Here is a 23,939-nt window from a genome sequence, read left to right on the forward strand (position 1 = left end):
GCCGGGCCGCTGCGGGACCCCGGGAAGGGCGCAGGCTAGAAAGGGCGGGGAGCAGGGGTCTGTGCCCCTCCTGAGGGCGGCCGAGGGCCATTAGCGGGTTTGTCTGTCTTTGTCTGACCTGTCTCCTACATTACAAGCAGTAGGATTTGCTCATTTTCTATGGCCGAATGATATTCCGTTGTATGTGTAGCACATCTCTGTCCATTCACACGTTGGGGGACACTTGGATCTTCTCCGTGTCTTGGCGATCATAAATAATGCCGTGTGAACATGGGGCGGACAGGCCTTTTCAAATTACTGTTCGCGTGTCCTTCGCGTAAGAGCCCAGAAGTGGGGCAGCTGGGTCGTAGAGTAGTTCTGTTTCTAATCTCCTGAGGAGCCTCCACACTGTCGTCCAGAGCGGCCGCACCGGTTTGCATTCCCACCAGCTGTGCACGAGGGTCCCCCTTTCGCCGCATCCTCGCCAACACCTGTTGTTTCTTGTGTCTTTGATGATGTCATCCTCACAAGTGTGGAGCGATGGCCCATTGTGCTTTCAATCCATTTCTCTGATGATGTGTGGTGCTGACTGCAAGTTCACGTACCTGTCTGCCGTCTGAATGTCTTCTTTGGAGAGGTGTCTCTTCCCCACCGTCCTGTTCTCTGAGGGGTGACGATGTGCCTAGCCGGAGGGGGAAAGGCTGCTTCTCAGCCAGGCACTGCTGCAAGCATCTGACTTTTCAGGGCGTTCGAAATCTGGAATGTTCTGTAGGAAATTTCCAGATTTTTAAGTGTGGGTTCAAAATGTCATTGGCATGGGTTTGCACCCAGCTGTGGTTGGACAGCCTGGTTGAGGACTCAGGTCTGGAGGGAAGACTGTAGAAAGAGGTTGTCCCCAGATAGGTGGCGTGTCAGCTGGAGCTGAGGCCCGCATCCCAGGGACCGACATTGTGCCCTCCCCATGGCCCTCAGAGGATTTTGTGCACGGGATCTGTAGAAGGAATGACTTAGGTGGTCGGAAAACAAAGTTCAGTTGTTAGAAGTTAGTCCCAAACCAAAATATCTTGACAGCAGCAGGCGTCTTGATTTGGAGGATGTGGCCACATCGGGGGGGGCAGGCCCCGTGGGGCAGGGGCAGCAGGGATCCACAGCCCTGCTCTCTCAGTCCCATGCGAGTGTTGGGGAGAATCGCATCTCAGCTCGGAGCCTCTGTGATCCCATTGAAAGTGGAGACTGCGGGGTCTCAAAGGGCTCTGAGTCCCGGATGAAAAGGCCTGTGTGCTTCTGTGTATATGTATGTGCACGTGTGACTGCTAGTGAGCGTGTGCTTGTGTGTGCACGCATGTGTAACCACGTGATGATACTCCGGGTCCAGTGCAGATTTTACAAATGATTTTACAGGTCATTGTCCACTGGAACCAGTAATTGTCCTGCAACATCTTTTGCCTTAATTGTAGCATAAAAGCATCTCCATTTAAGTTGAATTATAACTTGAAAGTGTGCCATGGAATTCAGAACCTGCCTGGTTGCCTCCTGGTGGTTGCACAACCTCAGCTAAAGTTATTCATAAAGAGGGATTGGATTAAAAGTTTCAGTGCTTCAGATCTAGAACACAAAAGCCAGAACTTGGTTCGGAACCAAGACTGTGCCCTCGTCCCTGAGCAAAGCTCTGTTTTGATTAGGAAGTCAGAGGCACTGGTGGATGAACCATTAAATGCTTTCAGGCATAGGGGCGCCTGGGTGGCTCAGTCAGTTAAGCGTCTGACTTCAGCTCAGGTCACGATCTCACGGTTCGTGGGTTCGAGCCCCGCGTTGGGCTCTGTGCTGACAGCTCAGAGCCTGGAGCTGCTTGGGATTCTGTGTCTCCCTCTCTCTCTGCCCTTCCCCCACTTGTGCTCTGTTTCTCTCTGTCTCTCAAAAATAAATAAATGTAAAAAACAATTTTTTAAAGATGTTTTTAGGCATGATGGCTTAATTAGTGGTTGCTTTGAAAATTGAAAAATTTATTTTAAATTTTCACAGGACAATTATGTAGTCACGTGGAAAACGTGTGTCTAGTCTTGCTTTACATATTTTTTACCGCTCTCCAAGTTGTTTGTTGACTCTACTTCATGTGAAGTATGACAGACCTCATCCTTAGATCCTTGAAAGTATTTGCAAAGCGACATATTTCATCAGGGCCTGTGCTTCAGGACCGTAGCAAGCGAAAGCCTCTCCTCCCAGTTCTGACTTACTGTTCTAATGCAGGGAAGATACGGTCCATCCTGATGATACAGGATGCGTATCAAGGGAAAGCTCAAAAGAGCGAGCAGGCAGTGGGAGGTGCGGACGTTGGCTCGCACCGTGTGGGTGTGGACCCTCCTCCTGACGACGGGGTCATTTCGTGTATTGGCGTTGTAGATGACAGGGCGTATGAGACACCTGGGCGCCGGGCACCTTGCTGAGCTGATCGATCACCTCGTCATGCCTCACACTGTCACAGCCACCTCGCGGGCCGTTTGTGCGGGACACGCGCCAGGTGGCCGGGCTGGGGTCGTTCACACTCCGGGCTCTGCCACCGTGCTGAGTTGCCTCGTGGAAATGGTGCTCGTGGAACTCTGGACGCCCAGCACCAAGTGTGAACGTCACGGTTACCGATGATATTTTGCCTGTTACTTAAAATGAGCTGGGATCCTGTCCCTACTCCCTGTGTACAGATAACTGAATTTGAAAGTAAAATTTTTGTTTTTCAAGATGGATCCTGGAGTCCCGAACCTCAGACAGTGATAAAACTAGGCGTGCTACCAGTTAGAAGTCTCGTAATGACGGAGGACACGTTATGGGCAGCTTCGGGAGGTCAAGTTTTTACGATCAGCGCCGAGACCCACACAATAGAGGTAAGCCCCTTGAGTGCGTGGCACAGAAGAGACGCATCTTAGAGCTGGCCCCAGTTAGACTCCGATGCTGGCGGTCAGAGGGCCTCTGGCCTGTAGCCGATGCTGGCAGCCTCTTGCATGTGGCCCTGCACGGAGAGAAAATTCCTCCTAGATTTGGGAGGGAAATCTGGGAAAGACCAGATTAAGTAGATAACTCAGCTAACCGTCCTCTAGCCACGCGCCCATGAAATAACTGTTGCTTGTTTATCTGCTAACGACCACAAACACGTTACTTTAAAAAACGTGCTCAGTACGAACATAATAGAGAGTCTTCGAGGACATGGACAGACTTGACATTTGATCGAAGTGGCCTTTTCCAATCAGTGCAATCCGTGGGTTATTCAACAAAGGATCAGGAGACAACGGGCCATGTGGAAATGTGGAGCCATGCCTCTGGCCCCGAGCCTTTTCCCTTGTAAACTTTACAGATGGAGGTAATTTTAAAAACATAAACAAAATCATAAACTTAGATAGAAAGCAGTACAATGTTCTCATTACTTTGTAGCGGGAGAGATTTTCCAAGCATGACACATGCCTAGAAGTTGCCATAATAAAGAAAATAAATTTGGTGCGGTTTTAGAACATTTTCTGTGCACATTTAATAAGTGTGTGTTTGTATAGAAACTTCTGTAAATGAAAATGAAGAAAATATATGCCACATCTGTGGCTGAGAGGTAATGTTCTTATTAAAGAGAATTCTTATTAACTTTAAGAGAAAGAAGCCAAGCTAGTAAAAAATGTTCAGAGGACATAAGGCAGCTTAGAGAAAAATACGAATAGGGCACTAAACTAAGAATCGTGCAGCGCACATGTACGTGTTCGTACACCCGGCCAGTGTACTCACACACGTGTTTACCCGTACGTACAGGCGTACGTGCGTTAGCCTCATCTCTAGAAAGCGCTGGTTGTAACAAGGAGCCATTTTTCAAATGGGCGAAAGGTGAAACGTTCACACTTTCCAGCGTTGGCGAGCTGTGGGCACGTCGTGGCTGGTCCCGGGCAAGTCCAGGGCTCCGGGACTCAGCCAGTGGAGGGAGGCCGCTGTGCGGCGTCTCCGGAAGGCAATCCCGCGTTGGCGTCTGGCATTCAAAGGGCTCAATCCTTTTCCTGGCAATGCCACCGCTGGACGTTTGCTCCTTAGATAAGCTCACGCGTGTGTGGGTGAGGTCACGTATCACCGCGTTGTGTGATACCACGAATAATTGAAAATACCCAACGAGCACCAGTGGGGGAACTAGGTAAATAACGTCATACCTGGCAGTGGCAGGAGAGAAAGAGCGGGCAGCGCTGGCAGGTGTTCAGTTAAGCGGAGGAGGGGCAGGTTGCAGAGTGTTGTTGTGTGAACATACACGTACAGAGGGTGCCCGCAGAGCGCTTTATGTATTACCTGTTGTTAGCAGTTGCTTAACACGTGCACGTGCGTGTACTTTCAGAGACACACAAAAAGCCGTCCTAAGCAGGGTAGCAGGGATGAGAGAGAAAGAATTTTACTTATTATACCTTTGAATTTTTTGCCCATTTTATATATTTCTTTTTTTATTAAAAGTTGCCATGTACCTAATTATTTTCTGTCTACACATGACCGTTTCTCACCTCTACTCTAAATGAACTCAGATAGCAAAGGTTTTGTTTTTTTTTTTCCACCAATGAAACAAATCCTGTCACAGATAAAAATTCCTCTGAGCATCACACCCAAGGTGGTAGAGAAAGGAATCTGTTCAGGGGAGGGTCCCCGTCATCCCCGTGAGGGCCCTGAGGGCATTTTGGAATGACTGTTGCCAATCTCCACAAACTCGTGATCAACTTCAGTCATCATGGACTTCCAAAAATATTTGTCTAGACTCTCCTTAGGAAGGGTCACCGGTTCAGCCAGGACAGGGGCTTGAAGACATTTTGCCAGCACTCATTGAGACACATTTCAAGACATTCGTGAAACCTGTTCATGGACACGCTTGGTGGCAGATTCTGTAACGTCAGAAGGTGGACCGTAAGCCTCCAGCCCGTTGTAGGAGCTCCTTCACGTCACAGAGCGTGGGCTGACCGCGGTCAGAGTAACACCGAGTCCGTGCGGGCCTGGGTGGACGGTGTTAGACTGCGCGAGACCCCCGAGGGCGGCATAGGACAGCAGGCCTTCGGGAAGTCACCAGGTGCCACACCTGGACGCGCTGGGTCCCAGACGGGCTCGAGGTCGATGCGCTTTCCGTTGGACCACAACTAGCTTTTCTGTGGCTTGTCCTTGATGTGCCAGTCCAGCGTCCTGCAAGACCCCACCTCCTGCAGCTGGCAGAAAGTCAGCCAGCGGTGGCTCTGGCCGCGCCAGGCAGCTGGCAGGAAAGAGCAGAATCGTGGCTTTGATGCCAGGGACACACAGGGCAGGACAGAAACGCTGGATTATTTCTGCCCGAGAGCCCTATGCCGCCGGCTGTCCCAGCCGAGCAGAATTCCTGGAAGGAGACAACGTAGAGCCTGTGAGGAGGGAGGCCCGTCACGTGCGAGAAAGGTCGGGGGAGCCTGAGAGCCTGGTGGGAAGAGAGGGCGGCACAGGTGGGGTCGGAAGGGACCTCACGTTCACTACAGACGAGCTCAGGGCTATTCCTCGGTCCCTGTGAGCATCGCAGATGGCCGCCAGGGCGGGAGGTGTCCCACGACAGCAGCCACATCTGGCCGGGGCAGGGATACCACCATGCTGGGTGGATGGTGAGCCACCGATGTCAGGAAGTCCGTGCTCTCTGAAGGCCGGTTTGCCGGCCCCTCTGAAGGGGGTGCTGCTGGAGACCACGCACATGGGCGGGGGGCCCACAGGACCCGCAGGCCTGCATGACGAGCTGGTTCTGGGAGAACAGGCCACTGGCCGCGAAGTGCAGGAGACACGTCAGCGGGCAGTCGCGGACAGCGTGCACCAGCAGCACCGGAGATGTGTCCACGGCATCTTGGGAGCACATCAAGGCCGCATGTGACGTGACTCGGGACAGAAAGGAGGACAAACTGCAGTGAATGGATAAAGTAACTTGCCGGAAAGCAGTGGAAAAAAGGGGGTGTGGAGCAGTGGCGGGCCCTCGGAACATTCTGGAAATGCTAGTTCTGGGCCCCACCCTCAGCCTGCTGAATTAGAAACCGGGATTTGAGGGCCAGCAACCTGTGCTATCTTGTCTTTCCTGGAGTGTCCGCGGCAAGGACAGAACGTGGCTTTGCTCCTTGATTCCCGAGCTTCCGTAACGTGCACGACCCTCCCCCCGGATGTGCCTTCCTCCCCCAGGGAGTAGTGACCACCATGTCATGAGCCCAAGAGGAGCAGCCGGGGAAGGCGGGCAGTTCAGCGGGCTCTACACAGCGCCCCCTGCGCTTAGACTTTTGGGACCAGCCCTTGAGTCAGAGAAGTAAGCCCACCTGTTTCCCGTGTGGCTCAGCCTCCAGGGTTTTCATCTGGAGGACCGTGTGGGGAGGACCGTGTGGGGTTTGGTCTGCCCTGAGGACCCCGTGTCTTCACACGGAGTCTCCAGGCTCACACCCCTCCTCCAGACCTAGCAGACAACACCGCCAGCTGCCCAGTGCCGGCCCATCCGCGCTGGGACCAAGTCACAAAATCTGCCCCCGTGGGTCCCCATAGAGCAGGGTTGTCCGGATGGAGATGTGGACGGGACAGAGCTCGGCCAGAAGCCCGGGAGGAAGGACCTGGTCACACAGAGAAGTAGCGGGTGGCCTTTGTGGGCAGGCAAGGGGCGACTGCAAACCCAGACACCGTGGGCAGCCCAGGAGCGCTGGGAGCGGTGGGGTCAGACAGGCCGTCTCGGGGCCGCCCAAGGCCGGGGTGTGGACCTCCGTTCCTGCTCAGGATTTGGGGGAGGGCTGCTGACTCCCCACCAAAGTCGGGGGCGCTGGCCGGCCTCCTTTGGCCATCGTGTCTCCCTGTTCCCGGGCCTTCCGTCCCTCTGCCCGCTCCGTCCCTCTGTCCCTCCCGCCTTCCTGCTCTCGCCCCCCACCCGGGGACTGCTGGGCTCTGCCTCCGCGGTGGGCAAGGCTCCAGGTGCACCCGCTGCCCCGTCCACCGCTTCTCCTTGATCTCTCCAGAATCAGCTGGACGCCCACCAGGAAGAAGGCATGGTGGTCTCTCACATGGTCGTCGCTGGCGTGGGGATCTGGATCGCCTTCACCTCTGGGTCCACGCTCCGCCTCTTCCACACGGAGACGCTCAAGCATCTGCAGGACATCAACATAGCCACGCCTGTGCACCATATGCTGCCAGGTAACTGCACCTGGGGGCGGGGGGGCGGGTCCCCCGAGGGAGGACACGGCGGGGGACGTGGCACGCAGGCGCGGCCCTTCCAGGCGAGGGCGCTGGCGCGCAAGCGCGGCCCTTCCAGGCACGGCTCTTCCGGGCGAGGGCGCTGTGCGTACCGCGACTCTGTGCGCTGGCATGGAACCGTATTCAAGCACCACTTTTGTAGGTCAGGAGCCGTTGATCATAGCCCGTGTGCGCCAGTTAAGCCTGGTAAGACTCCACCCTGGGAGCAAGCTGAAGAACAGAGAGGAGGAAAAGATCTGCTGGGGCGGGGACAGCTCCCAAGGGAAGCCAGAGACGCAGCTTCTCGGCTGGGAGGCCACCAGGCACAGAGCAGGGAAGATGCCGCTAGCGGGGGTGGGGGGGGTGGGACAGGGGACAAAACCAGCAAAGGTGCAGGAGTGCGGCTATGGGGCAGCAAGTAGCTTGTGTGTGTGTGTGTGTCTGGGTGGCGAGTGTGTATACATGTGTGGCTCGCGTGTGCGTGTGCATGTGGCTCATGTGGGTAGATTCATGTGGCTGGTATGTGTGTGCACGTGGCTGGCACGTGTGAACGTGTAGCTAGTGTGTGTACATACATATGTGTCTGCATAAACACATATGCAAGTGTGTACATAAGCGTGTAGCCAGTAAGTGCAAACAGGCACCTAGCGCATGCAAGGACCATGTTGCCGGTGTGTGGCCAGTGTGTATAAGTTTCTAGCCAATATGTATACGTTTGTATTTCGTGTAGCTGGTATGGACACCCATGGAGCTAGAGTGTATTCCCATATCTGGTACATATAGGCGTGTAGTTAACGTGTGTGTATGTCATGTATAAACGAACGTGCAGCTAGTGTGTGTGAGCGCGTACCTGGTGCCTGCATGCGTGTAGGTCGTACACGGAACGCATCGCTGGTGTGTACGGGCTTGTAGCCGGGGCACGTCCACGTGTGACGGACATGCGTAAGCAGGTGGCTGCTGTGCAAGGGCGGAGGGGCAGAGGGAAGGAGGAGGCTGGGAAGGTTGTGCGGTCATGAGTGTGGAAGGGGCTTCCCGGCAGCGGGCTGCGAGGACGGGAGGGTGGCGGGCCGTCCTGTGGTCCCGAGGGACGCACCCCGGCAAGCGGCAGTGAGCAGAGTCACCTGCGGCGGGACCGACTGGGGAGAGGAAGGGCCAGAAAGCCTGAGATTTGGGGCCTGGGTTTTTGGGAAGAACGTAAAGTCATCAGCGACACTGGGTCCCACAGAGCCGGCTTGGAGGAAGCTAGCATGTGTGGTGCTGAGCGAAGGAGCCCCGTGGGAAATTGGAAGGAGGGGCTGGCATGCGGACGACGAGTCGGGAAAGGGGCCTGTGTGGGACTTTGCCCTCCCGGCGAGCGATGAGGGACAGGGGGACAGGGCAGACAGAGTCAGGTACCACCGTCAGGAGGTGAGAGGGTTGTGCAGAGTCAGAGGGGGCGTCAGGAGCGCAGAGAGCCCTGCAGTGCGTATCCAAGCGGCCAGGAGAGGAGCACCGGGCGGGGGACGGCCACGCGCACAGCCTGAGTGCCGGTGTGTGTGCGTGTGCACACATTGTATGCACCTGGGGGTGTTGTGTGCATGGGTGCTCGCAGGCGGTGAGAGTGTGTGTGTACCTGGAGTGCTGTTGTGTGTACGTGAGCGTGCTTGCACACGTGAGTGTGGGTGTGGGTGAGTGTGGGTGTGGTGTGTGCACCACGCCTGTGCATGTGTGTGTGTGTGTGTATGTGTGAAGGAGGAGCTCTGCTGCTGGTGTTTGAGAGCAGGGAGAACCAGGATAGTAAAGGCACTGAATTTAGGATTCACTTTGGAAAAGTTCACGAAAGGCTGAGCAGGTTAGAGAACCCCGATCAAGTTGCCTCTTAATCGGGATTACGTGTCGGATGACATTTAAATTCTGCAAGTACTTAAGCGTGGAAAAAAGCTCTTAGAAGTTGTCTGGGTCCCCTGCTCATGTCGGTAGTGAAACAAGTTCTCAGATTCTTACAGACTCAGGGCAGATTTGGTGGTGGGTTGCCGGTGGGTTGGTGGCTACTTGGTGGGTTGGTGGCAGATGGGTCAGTGACAGTGTTGAAGATGTCTGTAGCTTGAGCGGAAGGTACTGGAGGAACGGTCACCGTTGACACATTGAGAAATGAATAGTCTGGGTTCAGGTTCCAGAAAGGCTGGCCTCTGACCAGGGGAAGTACACTGCAGTTGGAAGGTGGGCCGGGCCGGCTGGGGGCAGAGAGGACAGTGGGAAGCGGGGACGGTGACAAGACACGTTTGTTTGGGGCTCGGCAAGCAAGGGACAGCTGCTCCCTGGTTGTGTTTCGTGTCTGTACTGGGGTGACTGGCACGTAAAACTGCACCGGCCATGTGGCTTGTTGTTTGCACACGTGTGCACGTCGTGAAGGGCTCGCCGCAACCAAGCTAACGCATTCTCCACTTCATGGTTTCCACATGTGCACGCGTGTGTGGTGGTCGGGAGATTTAATCCATAGGACGAGCTGTGTACAAATCGTTTCTTAAGTAACATAGGGCGCTTTTGTTTTGCGAGGAGCACAGATTGACACAATTTATGAGCTTGCGTATAAGAAAACGCTGGTTTACGGGCACTTCCCTGGGGACCTGGTGTGTTCCCTTTTGCACACCAGGTGGTGGAGCAGGTGTGTGCAGTCTGGATCCGTCGTATCAGATGGTGTGTCGGGCAGGCTCTTGTCGTGCCCGTGAGTGGCCGGCCCGTCCGGGGGACTGCCCTCTGAGCCCCCAGAGTCCTGACCCCGCGGCCCTGCTGGCCTCACTGGCCAAGCAGCCCCAGGGGAGCCCCAGACCTGCTGCCATCTTGCCCTTGTTGCTCAAGGTCAAGGCGGTTCCAGACCCCCCACAGGCTAGCCCACGAGTGCCACAGGCTGGGCCCCTTCTTGTAGGGCTGAGCTCTGTCCCTGTCCTCACTTGCCCTCACGTCCACGCTGCGTTTACAGACCCACACAGGGGGGTGTTTCCTTCATTTCTCACGAGCGTTTTCGTGACTGGTTTCACCCTCCAGTCAATGACTCTCTTGCCTCCCTCTGCGTGGCTCTCCTGTGCTGTCACAGACCCACCTGGGCTCTGGTGGGACTGAGAGGCTGTGCGGTGAGACGCTTCCCCGAGCCCACCCTCCACAGGCCGGACGCCGGTGTCCGACGGGGCTCGGCTCTGTCCTTGTGGTCACAGCACACGTCCCCTCGGTTGTGGGTCTTCATTTCCGTGTCGCCGTCAGGCTGTGGAGAACCAGCAAGCCTCCAGGCCAGATCGGGGCGGGAGCCTTCGGGTGACGCGTGTTCTCCCGAATTTCACCAACGTCCGGGGGCATCTTACGCCTGACCTGCATCTCAGACTCTCCGTGAAGGTTGTGTAGCGGCCTTGGAGGGGGGTGGGTGGTTAGAGCAAAGTCCGCTACGCTCGGAATGTTGTTGTCTTTGTCTCGTCTCCTCAGTGGCTGTGGGGTACAGTCCTCAGAAAGACGTGGTCCAGAATTGGTCTGATGTTTAAAAAAATTTTGGGGTTTATTTATTTATTTTGAGAGAGAGAGAGAGAGAGCAAGCCGGCGCGCACTAGAGCAGGGGAGGGGCGGAGAGAGAGCGAACCCCAGGCAGGCTCCAGGCTATCAGCACAGAGCCTGATGCAAAGGCTCAAATTCACGACCCTGAGACATGACCGGAGTCCACATCAACCGACTGAGCCACCCAGGTGCCCCCAAATTGGTCTGATTCTCGTTGCATTTTGTGATGTAGAGAATGAGAAGGCCCAAGCCCCACGTCTTCCCTTGAACTTTTACCGGTGGTCTTACCCTCAGGCCGGTGCTTCCTGGAGACAAGCGTTAGTTGGCTGCGGCTTCGGGGGACTCGGTGTTCACGCTATAGGCACGGAGGTGTGCCGGTTGGAGGCCGCTGGGCTGTGTCGTTCTCTGGACACTGGTGCCTGTGACTGCCGGCGGCTTTCCCACACTCCTGCACGTCCCGGAGTGCTGGCACGTACCCGGAGCCTCCGTCTGAGAGTCGTGTTCATGGGTTGCCCACATGGGTTTCGCTGTGTACACGTGGCAGAAATATGTGAAGTTACCCTTTTGTGCCCTTACCGGACAATGAAATTCCAGTAGGTTCTGGAGATGAAGACTGCCCAAGCCAGAAAGAACAAAAATCTAACACAAAATTGATGCACTGGTAATTTACACCTTTTTTGGGAGTTAACAGAACTTCACATAACCTGAATAATTCTTGGAGGCCCCAGCGTGCTTTTCCTGGAGGAGGACGTGGCTGTGCTGTGTGGGTAGAGCTGCTGCCTCTGGGTAGAGCTCTGTTCTGAAAACCATCACACCCAGGCTCCGTGACGTACAGCACATCGGCCCTCACGCGGTCGAACACGGGATAACGCAGCCTCCGGATGAGCACACACACCTTGGAGAGCAGATTGCTGGTGTAGAATTTACAGCGAAAGCATGTAACGGGGCCTTGTTCCTTGGGGCTCCCACTCAGTTACTTACCCCACGATGCAAGCGGCACGTTTTGCTGCTTTGTCTAGAATATTCCAGGGAGACTGTTTTGACGGAGAAGTTCTGAGAGGTCACGTGAAGTCAGCCTTTCTGTGTCGCCACGGAGCGAACGCATTGCCTTCCAGGAGGGACATGGCCACGTATGATGGCCAAATTAGGATTAAAAAAAAATCAAAATCAGTATAATTTAAAAAGAAATACTCAATGACCACATCCTAAGGAAGTCAGCAAATTAAACCAGACTGAAGATGTTTTGTGAATTAGGAAGCAAAACTGAGGATGGGGTTTGGTATCCTGGTTCCTGCTGCCATCCTGGATTAAGTGGTCCTGGGTTAGCCAGCAGCTAATCCCGGGTTAGCCAGCAGCTAATCCCGGGTTAACCAGCAGCTAATCCCGGGTTAGCCAGCGGCTAGGCCCCGTCTGCTGCCTGTGGGGTGTTCCGGGTACCGGTGCAGAGAGAGGGACCCTGCTGAAGCGTTGCGTCCCACTCTTAGAGGCTCTGTGCTGCCCCCGCTCCCTGCCTCTGTTGGAGTATCTACCGCGAGCATGTGGACACCCCCCAGCTTGTCGCCCGTTGATGGCGGTTGTGAACGGTGCTGAGGATCTCATCCTTCAGCCGCGTCCGCTGGCCCCCTCACGTCTGACGGTGCCTGTGCACCTGTGCTCTGTGGTGTGTACGGAATTCACACAGCACCCACCCATCTCCAGAACGACGTCCCTCAGTCAGACGTTCGGAAGTCCTGGGAACGTAAACCATCATGAGCTTGTAAAACAGGATGTAAGTCTGTGTTGAGAAACAAAACCAAATCTTTGTTCGTTGTAGATGTTGTGTTTTTAAGCTTATTTACTTATTTTCAGAGAGAGTGGAAGAGAGAGTGTGTACCAGTGGGGAGGGGCAGAAAGGGAGACAGAGAATCTCAAGCAGGCTCTGTGCTGTCGGCGCACAGCCCAACGCGGGGCTTGAACTCACAAACCGCCAGATCATGACCTGAGCGGAACCAAGGATCGGATGCTTACCCAACTGAGCCCCCCATGCGCCCCTTCTTGTTTGTTTTTTGCCGTTGCAAAAAAATTCGTAAAAACGGTCGTGTTAATGTAGCTTTGGCCTTGGTACCAGGCCACTTGTTGCCATGTTTCTTACGGGAGGTGAACTTGAGGTCGATGCAGAGATGTTGGAAGGAACCTTGTCTGTGCAGGATGGGGTCATGTCAGCTGAGGTGCCACCGTGGCCTCACACACAAGGAACGCCGTCTGGTCCACGCGCCGGCTTTCGAGCTGGCAGAGAGAGGCCGGGGCTCGCCGTGTGTCTCGCTCAGAGTGGTGCCACCCGCGGAGTGGTGGTGATCACGCAGACACCCCCGGCACCCTTCAGGGCAGAGGCCCACAGGAGACCAGCCAGGCGGCCCCGTGCACTTCTGGGCCACAGGGCTGTGGCTGTAACCCAAACTGATCCAAGGGCCATGCCGTGAAGGCCTTCCTGGTGCCACCATTTCATATGACATTTCCCAAACCATGTCCCACGTCCTTCCCCGTCCCGACAGAAGCCTGGGGTGTGGCCTGCTGTCATTGATGAGCTGTGCCGCGGGGCACTTGTAGGGGAGTTGTGCTGGGCGCATGACGTAGAACACAGAACACAGATCGCTTGTTAGCTCCGTGCCACCTGCCGTCACTGATGAGCTGTGCCGCGGGGCACTTGTAGGGGAGTCGTGCTGGGCGTGTGACGTAGAACATAGAGCACAGATCGCGTGTTAGGTCCGTGTCACCTGCTGTCACTGATGAGCTGTGCCGCAGGGCACTTGTAGGGGAGTTGTGCTGGGCGCATGACGTAGAACATAGAGCACAGATCGCGTGTTAGGTCCGTGTCACCTGCTGTCACTGATGAGCTGTGCCGAGGGGCACTTGTAGGGGAGTCGTGCTGGGCACGTGACATAGAACATAGAGCACAGATCACATGTTAGCTCTGTGTCACCTGCTGTCACTGATGAGCTGCCAATGAGCTTGTAGGGGAGTCGTGCTGGACGCATGACATAGAACATAGAACACAGATCGCGTGTTAGCTCCGTGCCACCTGCTGTCACTGATGAGCTGTGCCGCGGGGCACTTGTAGGGGAGTCGTGCTGGGCGCATGACGTAGAACACAGAACACAGATCACGTGTTAGTTCTGTGTCACCTGTGAGGTGAGGCCTCTCCTTCTAGGAGGCAGGGGTGGGGAGGGCCGAAACGATGCTCGGCTTGCGGCCTTCCTCTTCCTGGATGGGCAGGGACTGAGTGCAGTGTGTAGCTGGAGAGCCACTTGCCGGTGAGGAGGGGGTTGGCTGGGCGGGGAGCGCTCCGGGGGGTGGGGGTGAGCACCTGCCCCGCCCCCACCTGCTGCAGACACCGGACTCCGTCCCCCGCCCCCTGCAGGGCACCAGCGCCTGTCAGTGACCAGCCTGCTCGTCTGCCATGGCCTGCTCATGGTCGGCACCAGCCTGGGCTTCGTGGTGGCCCTGCCCGTGCCTCGTCTGCAGGGGATCCCCAAAGTGACCGGTGAGTGGACCCCTCCGCACGCACCATCCCATCCCGTCAGCTCGCTGAGCCCGTCTGCCTCCTTGCGCTTTTGCAGCCGGGGGGGGGGAGGGTCTGCTTAAACCGTGTAGATTATCTGGGGTTCTTTTTTCCCTTCTTTTCTGGCATACTCTGGACTGTCTGCTAATTGGGATCAATTCCTGCTTTTGTTTTTCTGCTGCTTCTGTTAGTGGCCCAGGGAGAATCTTTCCCCCCAAACACGTTTTCGTGTTACCTTTACTGCCACCTGTTAGTTTCTGTCGTTTTTGTATGGTTTTGCTCAGTGGGAGTGGATGCTTTTTATATTTTATGTGGCCAAGAAGGAAGCCCAGCCTCTGGACAACGTGAGGTGTGCTTTTTTGCACAGCGTTGCTAGGAGTTCAAATGGGTACAGGATTTTCAGGACGCAATTTGGCATTTTAGATCACAAGCCTGAAAAGGCTTGTGTGTCTGGATTCAGGATTTTCCAGTTCAGAAATCTGCCTTGGTAAGCAGCCGAGTCCGTGAACGAAAACAAGATGCAAAAAAGATACTCGATACAACATTCAATTTTTAGTAGCCCGGAATAGGAAACAACTTAAAATTAGGGGGAAAGAGACAGTTGAGAAAATGGTTGCACTGCCATTTTGGTATATGATATAGTCAGTAGAAATGGTGTTTGTGGAGAGCTTTAAATGATACACACAAAACGTCAATTCCATAAGTAAAACCAAGATCTCAAATTTTACGTTGATGATGTAACATCAGCGATGTGGGAAAAACTCCAAGAAGAAAAAGATTTGTAGGAAACTCACCAAAATGTCAATAAAGATTCTGTTTCTATAGTTTTTTCCTACTGACAACTTTAGAGTATTTCATGTGACATCAGATAAAAAGCTTTTTTTCTCCACGGGCTTTAACAGACTTATCTTTCCCTAAGTTCAGGAGCCACCTGTTGGTGCTAAGGATTCCAATTTTGTTGATTTTTTTTTTTTAAGTTTATTTATTTTTTTGAAAGAGAGCACGAGCAGGGAGGGGCAGAGGGAGAGAGAGAGAATCCCAAGCAGGCTCTGTGCCGTCAGGGCAGAGCCTGATGTGGGGCTTGAACTCCCGAAACTGTGAGATCGTGACCTGAGCCGAAATCAAGAGTCAGACATTTAATTGACTGAGCGACCCAGGCGCCCCGGTCATTCATTTCTTAATCTCAGTTTTTATTCTGAGCTCTGTATTGCACTTACACGAAATTGCACGTAACCAACATGTACAGGTTGGACCGTGCTGATGAAGCGGTCACGCTGCACCTGCTCCTGCCCCTGGCACAGGGGCCCCTCCCTCACAACACACCTGACTATTCTCCTGAGTCGTACACCCTCGTTCTGTTGATTTTTCTGTATAGTTTTGCCAATTTGTACCTGAAAAAACCAAACTTGTGATTTTACTGTTTTTTTTTTCCATTTTCTATAATTGCCTCATAACATATGACGTGTCTGTCCCTCTGTAACTTTTAGATCACACCTCCCCAGCTGGGGTCAAGCCTTCCTGCCCCTCTAGGTTCCCTCTAGCACCTACTAGTTGGCCACTGCCACTCACACCGGCTAAAGAATCCTGTGATTTAATCTGCTTTGGCCAAGGAGGGGTGAAGGTGAGGGCTAGGGCCTCGTGTCAGCCTTAAAGCGTCTGGTGACAAAGGGACACATGCTTCCCATCCTGGTCCCCTCACCTGTGAACCACTTAAAAAGTGCTGACACCCTGTTCCTACCTGACAACGTAGGGTCAGGACGTTCGGGGGGAAATAAACTTTGTTTCGAAAAAGACCTATAGGTAGTTTCTGACACGTGCTCTTGGGTTAGGTGATTTTTTTTTTCAACGTTTATTTATTTTTGGGACAGAGAGAGACAGAGCATGAACGGGGGAGGGGCAGAGAGAGAGGGAGACATAGAATAGGAAACAGGCTCCAGGCTCCGAGCCATCAGCCCAGAGCCTGACGCGGGGCTCGAACTCACGGACCGCGAGATCGTGACCTGGCTGAAGTCGGACGCTTAACCGACTGCGCCACCCAGGCGCCCCTTAGGTGATGTTTTAAAATTAAATTCACGTCACTTTTAAATCAAAAAGTCCCCAATGTAATTAAAACCACAGAAGTAACTCCTAGAACCTTTTTGTAACAGAAAATGGCAGGAAGCTACTGGCCGTTTACTTAGGCATCTTGTTCTTAAAACTGACACATTTCTGGCATTTAAATTTTCTTTTTTTTTTTTTTTAATTTTTTTTTTAATGTTTATTACTGAAAGACGCAGAGTGTGAGTGGGGGAGGGGCACACAGAGGAGGAGACACAGAATCCGAAGGAGGTTCCAGGCTCTGGGCTGTCAGCGCAGAGCCCAACACAGGGCTCAAATCCACAAACTACGAGATCGTGACCTGAGCCAAAGTCGGATGGTTAACCGAATGAGCCACCCAGGCACCCCTGGCATTTAAATTTTCAATCAAGACTTAGAAAAATTAAACATGTTTCTGTAGAGCAAGTGAGAAGGCATTTATACAGAGAACAGGAAAATAGCTGTTTCGCTGCTGTGAAAAGTCCCCTGTGGGTTTTGGGGCGGAGCTGCTGCGGACGAAAACCAGGGTTGTATCGTAGCCCGTCATTCTGGAAGATTTCGTGGACTTAACTAAAAATCCACGAGGTTTCGAGAAGCTGTTCTCGTGTTAACTGGTCAGTCGGTGTCCCAGTCGTGTGTGGGATTCTGTGGTTTAGACGGGGGCAGAGGCGTGTTGACCCCCTCTGGGCTGTCGCACGCGGTGATTGCTGAAGATTGCTGAATGACCCCTCCCCCCCCTCACCGTCCCCCAGGAAGAGGCATGGTCTCCTACCACGCACACAACGGGCCCGTCAAGTTCCTGGTCATGGCCACCACTGCCCTCAAAACAGACAAGGACAAGCCCTCGGGCAGCCCGCCACCCGGCGCAGACCCCCAGGACGGAGACCAGAAGGATGTGTTGCCGGGCGAGGGGCCGGGCCCCGGCCTGAGTCAGAGCAGCCCAGACGCCGTCTGGCTGGGGGGCTCGCTGGGCTCCGTGACCCACAGAAGCGATTTCTCCTCGTCGTCCGGGTCCCTGACCCCGTCGCAGGGCTCAGGCTCCCTGGAGCCCAGAGCGGAGGAGAGCGTCGTCTACGACCTCCTGCGGCTCCCCAGCATGTTGCCGAGCAGAGGGCGGCGGGTCAGGAGGGCGAAAGCCAGCTCGGTGCTGGTGGTGTGTGGGGGCCAGGGCCACCGGCGGGTGAGCAGGAAGGCCCGGCCGCAGCGCCCCGAGGAGCTGGCCGCCTCCATCATGGTCTGGCAGATCCCCCTGCTGAACGCGTGAGTCCGCGGCCCATCTGGGTGGCCGCGTCCTTGCGGCCAAGCCGGGCGACCCGAGGGCTGTAGCCGTGTCTACACTGGTTGAGGGTAAATCACGTCTTGGGGGAAGAAATGTGCAATACCGTCGCGGTGGTGTTTTCCGGAGCGGAAGCCAGCACAGACGCCCGTGAGGGGACAGAGGACCAGGCCGGGTTGCAGCCGTGTTGGCGTCTGGGGGTGACCGCGTGCTTCACGAGCGCGGCAGACCACGTGGAAACACAGACGCTCCGCACCCACTCGCGGGCCCTGCCTCTTAGAGAGTTCGCGGACTCAGAACTTAGGGGGAAATACAGCTTATTCCGTCGTAGAGAAACTTATTAACAATTCCTAGAGTAACCTTACTCGATTCAGAGTCTCTCCTCTTATTTATATTGTATATCTTTAAATTCCAGCACAGAGTCCGTAACGCTGAAGAGAGCCAGCTAACGTCCCCCCCGTCCAGGTGGTGGTATTTGCTTTCTGAAGTGAAGTGGGTTTTCCAAAGCGGCATAATGTGCGTGTTGTGTATTTTAACAAAGTAGTATTTTTGTACTGCCTTTTTTTCTATTAAAGATTAACAGTTAATGTTTTAGTCAATATATCGTCTGTAACGTTTCACAAATAACGTTCGGCTTTGAACCAAAATGCTCAATACCTTATCAACATTTAGACTCGAGCGTCCACACCAGAAGATCCTTCCGTCTTCCTCGCAAGGAGTATCAATATCCACATTAGAAATGCACGTTTCCCTCTCGTAGGAGATGCACACTGAGCGTGTCCTCAGCTCTTTCAGGGTGTTTCCCGCACCTGCTGACCTGGACCTCGGTGCCTGCTTCGAATATGCCTTCTGAGATTACTCATGGTGCTAGAGAGTGTGGGTGTGTCCCTGCTGGGGTGGGACACAGGCCGGGGACACTGCCTCAGTGTGCCTCCTGCAAGCACGCAGGCTTGCATTCTGTGGTCACAAAGCCCCCGCGTGGTCGAGGCGTGCGGGCGAGCAGTGGGCCCCGTCCCGTGCAGCGTGGGTTTACGTCTCCGTGTCGTACTCACTGAGCGGTTTGAGAACATTAATGCGGGCATCACCAGAGATAAACTTCTCAGCACTTTACAGATGACTAAAAAATGCTAATTTTATGCCTTAGCCAAATATTTCCCAAGGTGCACATATACCCCCACGCGAAAGTAATCTCTCCCCAAGCTTTCTTAAACTGTTAGCTGCTACCTGAAGTCATAAATAAAGTCTTTTTATTTAAAAATACAGTATTCGAATTGCCTTTTTTCCCCATAAAACACAAAGGGGCAGTTGGGGGGTTCTGAGGGGCCCTTTCAAGTTCAGGATGGCCACCTGCCGGCCTGGAAGTTTAGTACGAGTTCCAGAGACAGTCCCAGCATGAGAGGAAAACAGTGCTGTGACTTGAGGTGGGTGCTGAGCTGAGACACTTGCAAGAGACTCACGTACTAGCCGTTTTACATTTTGGGTGACGTCGCAGGTTGAATGAATTTCGTGTAAAACAAAGGCCGCGTCTGCAGCCCACCGAGCTCCGTAACGTCTGTGCGGCAGAAGCCGTGAAGGTTCTCGGTCTTTTCACGGGCCGGGGGAACGGAAGGACTCTGACCTGATACTGTCTCAGAAAACTCCAAACCAGTAGGTTTTCTTCTGGCGTAAATAAGGAGAGAACGAGACCGTACAGGTGGAGGTTTGCATTTAGGTTGTAACATCGATGACGTCATTAGAAACAACCCCGTGTGACGCCACATAGGGTGCTCCCGTGGTAGCGGTCCCGCTCTGTGAGGGGCTCTGGGCGCTAAGCGGCCTTTCTCTGGGGCCATAGTTGTCTCCCGATTCACCTGAGGCTCCCTGAGCTCTTCCTGGGCTCCAAGAGGTAGGGCCCCGCTGGTGCTTGGGGCCCGGTTCGCAAGGAGCCTGGCACGGCCCTGGCTCCTCCAACTGGGGCTCCCCACCCTGCCTCCCTGCCCCGGGGCGAGGCCCGGTTCCCTCGGGCCCCTCACACCCCCTGGCCCGGCGGCCTCAGCGGCTCCGCGTGTGGTTGGCGCCTGGCCCCCAGCAGCATCCTGGGACCGCCAGGGTCAGACCCAGGTTTGGGCCAGTGCCGTGGATGGGTGCCCCCAAACTCTTAGGTTGGAATCTCACCCCGCAAGGTGGTGACGTCAGGAGGAGGGCGATGCTGAGGTGGCGAGGGTGGCGCCCCATGCCGTGATCAACGCACACCGGAGAGGGTCCCCGGAGAGCTCCCAGCCCCTCTGCCGGTGAGGACCGCGAGGACAGTGAGAAGACCATCTGTGAGCCAGGGAGCCCCCACCGCACACCCACCCCGCCCGGCCTCCGCTCTGGACTTGCGGCCCCAAGGGGTAAAGTGTAGCCCAGGTCGCCGGCACTCCCGTAACCCACCCCCCCAGGGTGGTGCTTGTCTCTGGAGCCTTATGTGCTGCTGAAGTACTGGCCCCGTTTCCAGAGGGGGCCCTTCCCTGGACAGCCGACCCCACACTGGGCCCCCGTGGGCCGTGACCCGGCACCCGGAGACTTGCCCCCGCACGGCCGTCCCGCCGCCCAGGGGCCTCGGGAGCTCAGGGCTCACCCAGGAGGCCCCTCGTGCTCCGTGCTGTGGGGAATGGGGCCCGGCTCCCCCCACCGAGCCTGCCGAGGTGCTGGCCGAGGGGGAGGGACGTCAGTGCGGGTGGGGCGGGGCGGGGGCGAGACCCTCCATCACGGCCAGGGTGCCCCGGTGTTAGGTGGGTGCTGTCATTCCCCCGAAGGGACCAGGAGCCAACCCGGAAGTGTGGACTCGTCCTGTGGGGTCGACTCTGACCGGTGTGCCTGCAGGATTGGTGTGCACTTTTGGGCAAGAAGTGAGGACATCTGGTTCTTGTGAACAGTTAAGGCAGGATGGGGGCTCCGTGTTCCGGGAGTGGGGGGCAAGTATGTCTGCAAATCTAAGTGGCGCCAGGGGTCCTGTCCTCAGGCTCCTTGGCACTCGGCCACCTGCACAGCAGGGAGCCCCCGGGGTCTCCATGCCCCGAGCCTGGACTGGACCTGACGAGGGACTCAGCTCCAGGAGCTGGCCCAGCCCGGGCCCAGCCCGGCTCACAAGCTCAGCGGATAATGGCGTGCCAGGAAAACTTAGGGTAAGAGGCGGACACAGGGGTGTGACAGGGGCTGTGACAGGCACCTCCTGCCCCCCATCCTGGTTGGAGACAACCCCCATCTCCTCCTGCCCCCACCTCCTGTCTCCCTCCCCCCACCCCGTGGGGGACGCCCCCACCTCCTGTCTCTGCACCCCCACCCCCCGTCCCGGGTAGCTGGGCAGGGCCGGTGGCTCCGAGCCCCCCTCTCTGAGCTGACACGCAGATGTCCCAGAGTCCCCTGCAGGGACCCAGCTCTGACCTCATCCATTTGGACTCTACCCGCACCACCTCCTGTGTCTGCCTCTTTGGCTGGGAGCACAGCCTTTTCCGCAGTCCGAGCCTTTGGGGGCGCCTGGCTTCTGAGATAACCCTGTTCCCTGCAGAAGTGCTAAAAACCTCGGGCCCGTGAGAGGCCCTCCTTCCAGCAGAGAGAGAGGAAACGTCCTAACAGCCTCGGCCAGGGCCTGCTGCCGCCCTCTGAACCCCCGGCCACCAACCCAGCAGACACACAGGGGAAGAGCTGGGCGAGAGGCTTCCTTCCAAGACTCCGGTGCCTTTTTCCTGGTGTGGTGAACTCGGGGCCTGCTGGCTGGCTTTCCAGGCGGCTTGGGGCCTGCTCTCCAGCAGCGTTTCCTTGGTCACGAACAGGCGACTCACTTCACTTTCTGGGGTATTTCTTTTCTTTCTTTCTTTTTTTTTTTTAAATATTTTAATGTTTATTTATTTTTGAGAGTGAGAGAGACAGCATGAGCAAGCGAGGAGCAGGGAGAGAGGGAGACACAGAATCCGAAGCAGGCTCCAGGCTCCGAGCTGTCATCACAGAGCCCGATGCGGGGCTCGAACTCATGAACCATGAGATCATGACCTGAGCCGAAGTCAGATGCTCAGCCGACTGAGCCACCCGGATGCCCCACTTTCTGGGGTATTTCTGACAGGCTGTATAGAGATGGGATTTTGCAAATGGAGTCCTCATATTTGATTTCCTGAATCATGTCCCAAAGCTGCTGTATGTCAGTATTTTATGGGTTCAATCTGATAAGCGTGTCCTAGATCCTGAGGAAAGTGGGGTAGTTTCTAGCCGGTCTTCTCTCCTATAAAACGGACACAGCTTAAGCCCTAGAGAGCAGATAGTTTTCGGGTGACTTTCGGATTTACGTGCGGGGAAGTGCGTTCTGTCCCACGCCGGGGCGCAGGTGTATTGAGGGAAGCGAGGTGTGCTGCTGATGGTGGCCAGCCACCCGTCCGTGAAGGGTCCCCGACCGCACAGTTTCAGGACCGTTTCCGGCTGCCTGAGACCGTTGGAAAGCACCCCTCCCACACCCAGCGTGGTGGTTCTGCTTCGGGGCGCAGAGCGCTTCCCCCCTTTCCAGACCACATCTCTTTCACGCCTCGCCTGCAGTCCCTGGGCACGCGCACGCACACACACTCAGCCTGCACACTCGCCTCTGTGCTCGCCTGCGAGGGCCTGTCTGCACAATGTTTATTCGGGCGGAAGAGGAGAGAGAGAGAGAGGCAGCCTCTCGGCCTGGGTCTGGCTTGAGTTTGCTCCCTGCTGCTGGCTCTCTCCAAAGAGCCTCAGAAAGAATTAACCCTTGAAAAGCGGGTTGGTGAATTGTTTGGTGCCTGACAGCTTTTGTTGGGTTGAAGGCACCCTTCTGCCGCCTCTTCGTGGGGGAGAATTCCGCGTTGGTCCTTCTAGGCGTCTGCATGGTGTGTCCCTCGCCCTCCGGACCTGCGGTCGGTGACACGGCCCCTTGTCCCTCCTGAGAAGGTGCCGAGCCCTGGGCCCCCAGCGCGGGAGTGCCCAGCCAGGGCAGGAAGCGGGCGGCCTGGGAAGCTCAGGTGACTTTTTCTCACCTGTGCCGTGAGGGCTGTGGCCCCTGTCTACTTGGCGCGGGGACTGAGCAGCCGTCCGTGCGTCACAGGCCATCTTGCCGTACAGGACACTTTCTCGAGTCTGACTCTTGAAACGGCATTTCTCTGCGCCTCCTGTCGGCAGACACCATGTGGGCACAGCTTTGTGGTTTTATGAAAGATAGCCGCCGTGGGAGGTAGGGGGTCTGTGCCCCGTTGGGTGGTTGAGGATGCCGCGGCTGGGAGAGGTCGGGCGTCCCGCTAGAGGGGACTGGGCACGGAGCCGCGGAAGCCGGACGCTGGTGACAGACAGCAGGACTGGGTCGGCCTTCGGCCAGGACCGGAATTTACCGGCACTGGGGTGACCGGGTGGGAACCGCGGGGAGAAAGGGGGAGGTGCAGACCCTTGGCGGGGGCCCCGCTGGCCGGGATCGTGTGGGTGGGCTGCCGGGAGCGCAGCCAGGCCGCGGAGCGGACAGGCAGAAGGGCGGCCAGCGTACCCGCACAGTGGTGCCCAAGGAGACCCGAGGCCCCGCGTGATTGAGGGGCTTTTCCCTCCGCTGGGTTGTCAACGCCAGAGATAACAGATCACCCGTACGAGCGGCTTGCTGGCTGAATGTGCCCACCAGGCTGTCTCCGGTTATGATGCACGGGGTCTCTAGAAGTTCTGGTTCACACAGACCACCCGGTACGGAGCGCATCAGCTGAGCGTCACAGAGCCAGCCGCCTTCTAAGAGGATGACCAGACGTAGGCCATGTGTGGTGTTCTCGAATGCGGTTTGAGGGCTGAGGCAGAGCCCAGGGCCAGGCAGTGATGAACGTGGGGGAGGGGAGCGAGGGGGAGGGCAGAGCTGAGGTTGGGGGAGGGGCGGGGTCCCCGAGGGTCCTGCTCTGGAAGGTCTGCTCCCGTACAGCGTCTGAGCAGAGCCGGGGGACCCAGTAAAGTGTGTCCCAGCCGCTGACAGGCAAATTCTAGAAGGTTCTGAGGTGCAGGGCTGCTGGTGCATGGCGCACATGCAGATAGAGAGCCCTGTGCGCCTTGCTCTAGGTCGGTGAGTAGTGGAGGAGTTATTCTTATGTTTTTCTGCTCATCAAAAAATTATTGCTTTTTTTTTTTATTTTTTTTTATTTTTATTTAATTTTTTTTTTCAACGTTTATTTATTTTTGGGACAGAGAGAGACAGAGCATGAATGGGGGAGGAGCAGAGAGAGAGGGAGACACAGAATCGGAAACAGGCTCCAGGCTCTGAGCCATCAGCCCAGAGCCTGACGCAGGGCTCGAACTCACGGACCGCGAGATCGTGACCTGGCTGAAGTCGGACGCTTAACCGACTGCGCCACCCAGGCGCCCCAA

The 23,939-nt window shown here is 55.7% G+C and overlaps 1 protein-coding gene and 2 long non-coding RNA genes across 9 annotated transcripts in view; 1 reads left to right on the forward strand and 2 right to left on the reverse strand.

Annotated features, from left to right (window-relative positions):
• Window positions 1-18,172, forward strand: part of ARHGEF10 (Rho guanine nucleotide exchange factor 10) — a 107,563-nt gene extending 89,391 nt beyond the window's left edge. For all 7 annotated transcript variants that reach the window (XM_086703059.1, XM_086703061.1, XM_086703062.1 and 4 more), the window contains 4 exons: window positions 2,713-2,855; window positions 6,963-7,137; window positions 14,093-14,215; window positions 17,062-18,172. In XM_086703059.1, the coding sequence (XP_086559185.1) occupies window positions 2,713-2,855; window positions 6,963-7,137; window positions 14,093-14,215; window positions 17,062-17,573 (953 nt within the window). In that variant the 3' untranslated portion in view covers window positions 17,574-18,172. The remainder of the gene's footprint in view (window positions 1-2,712; window positions 2,856-6,962; window positions 7,138-14,092; window positions 14,216-17,061) is intronic.
• Window positions 16,434-19,973, reverse strand: LOC147581422 (uncharacterized). Its single transcript, XR_015249900.1, has 2 exons — window positions 19,740-19,973; window positions 16,434-19,244 (listed from the first exon to the last, which is right to left on the reverse strand). It is a non-coding gene; the product is annotated as an uncharacterized LOC147581422 (long non-coding RNA).
• A 2,224-nt stretch (window positions 19,974-22,197) lies between these two features.
• On the reverse strand, window positions 22,198-23,681 carry LOC147581423 (uncharacterized). The gene is made up of 2 exons (XR_015249896.1): window positions 22,589-23,681; window positions 22,198-22,463 (listed from the first exon to the last, which is right to left on the reverse strand). It is a non-coding gene; the product is annotated as an uncharacterized LOC147581423 (long non-coding RNA).
• Between the last annotated feature and the right edge of the window lie 258 nt (window positions 23,682-23,939).

The sequence above is a fragment of the Puma concolor genome, chromosome B1, assembly GCF_028749965.1.
Source record: "Puma concolor isolate L17-30 chromosome B1, mPumCon1.1.hap2, whole genome shotgun sequence".
Taxonomy (NCBI): domain Eukaryota; kingdom Metazoa; phylum Chordata; class Mammalia; order Carnivora; family Felidae; genus Puma; species Puma concolor.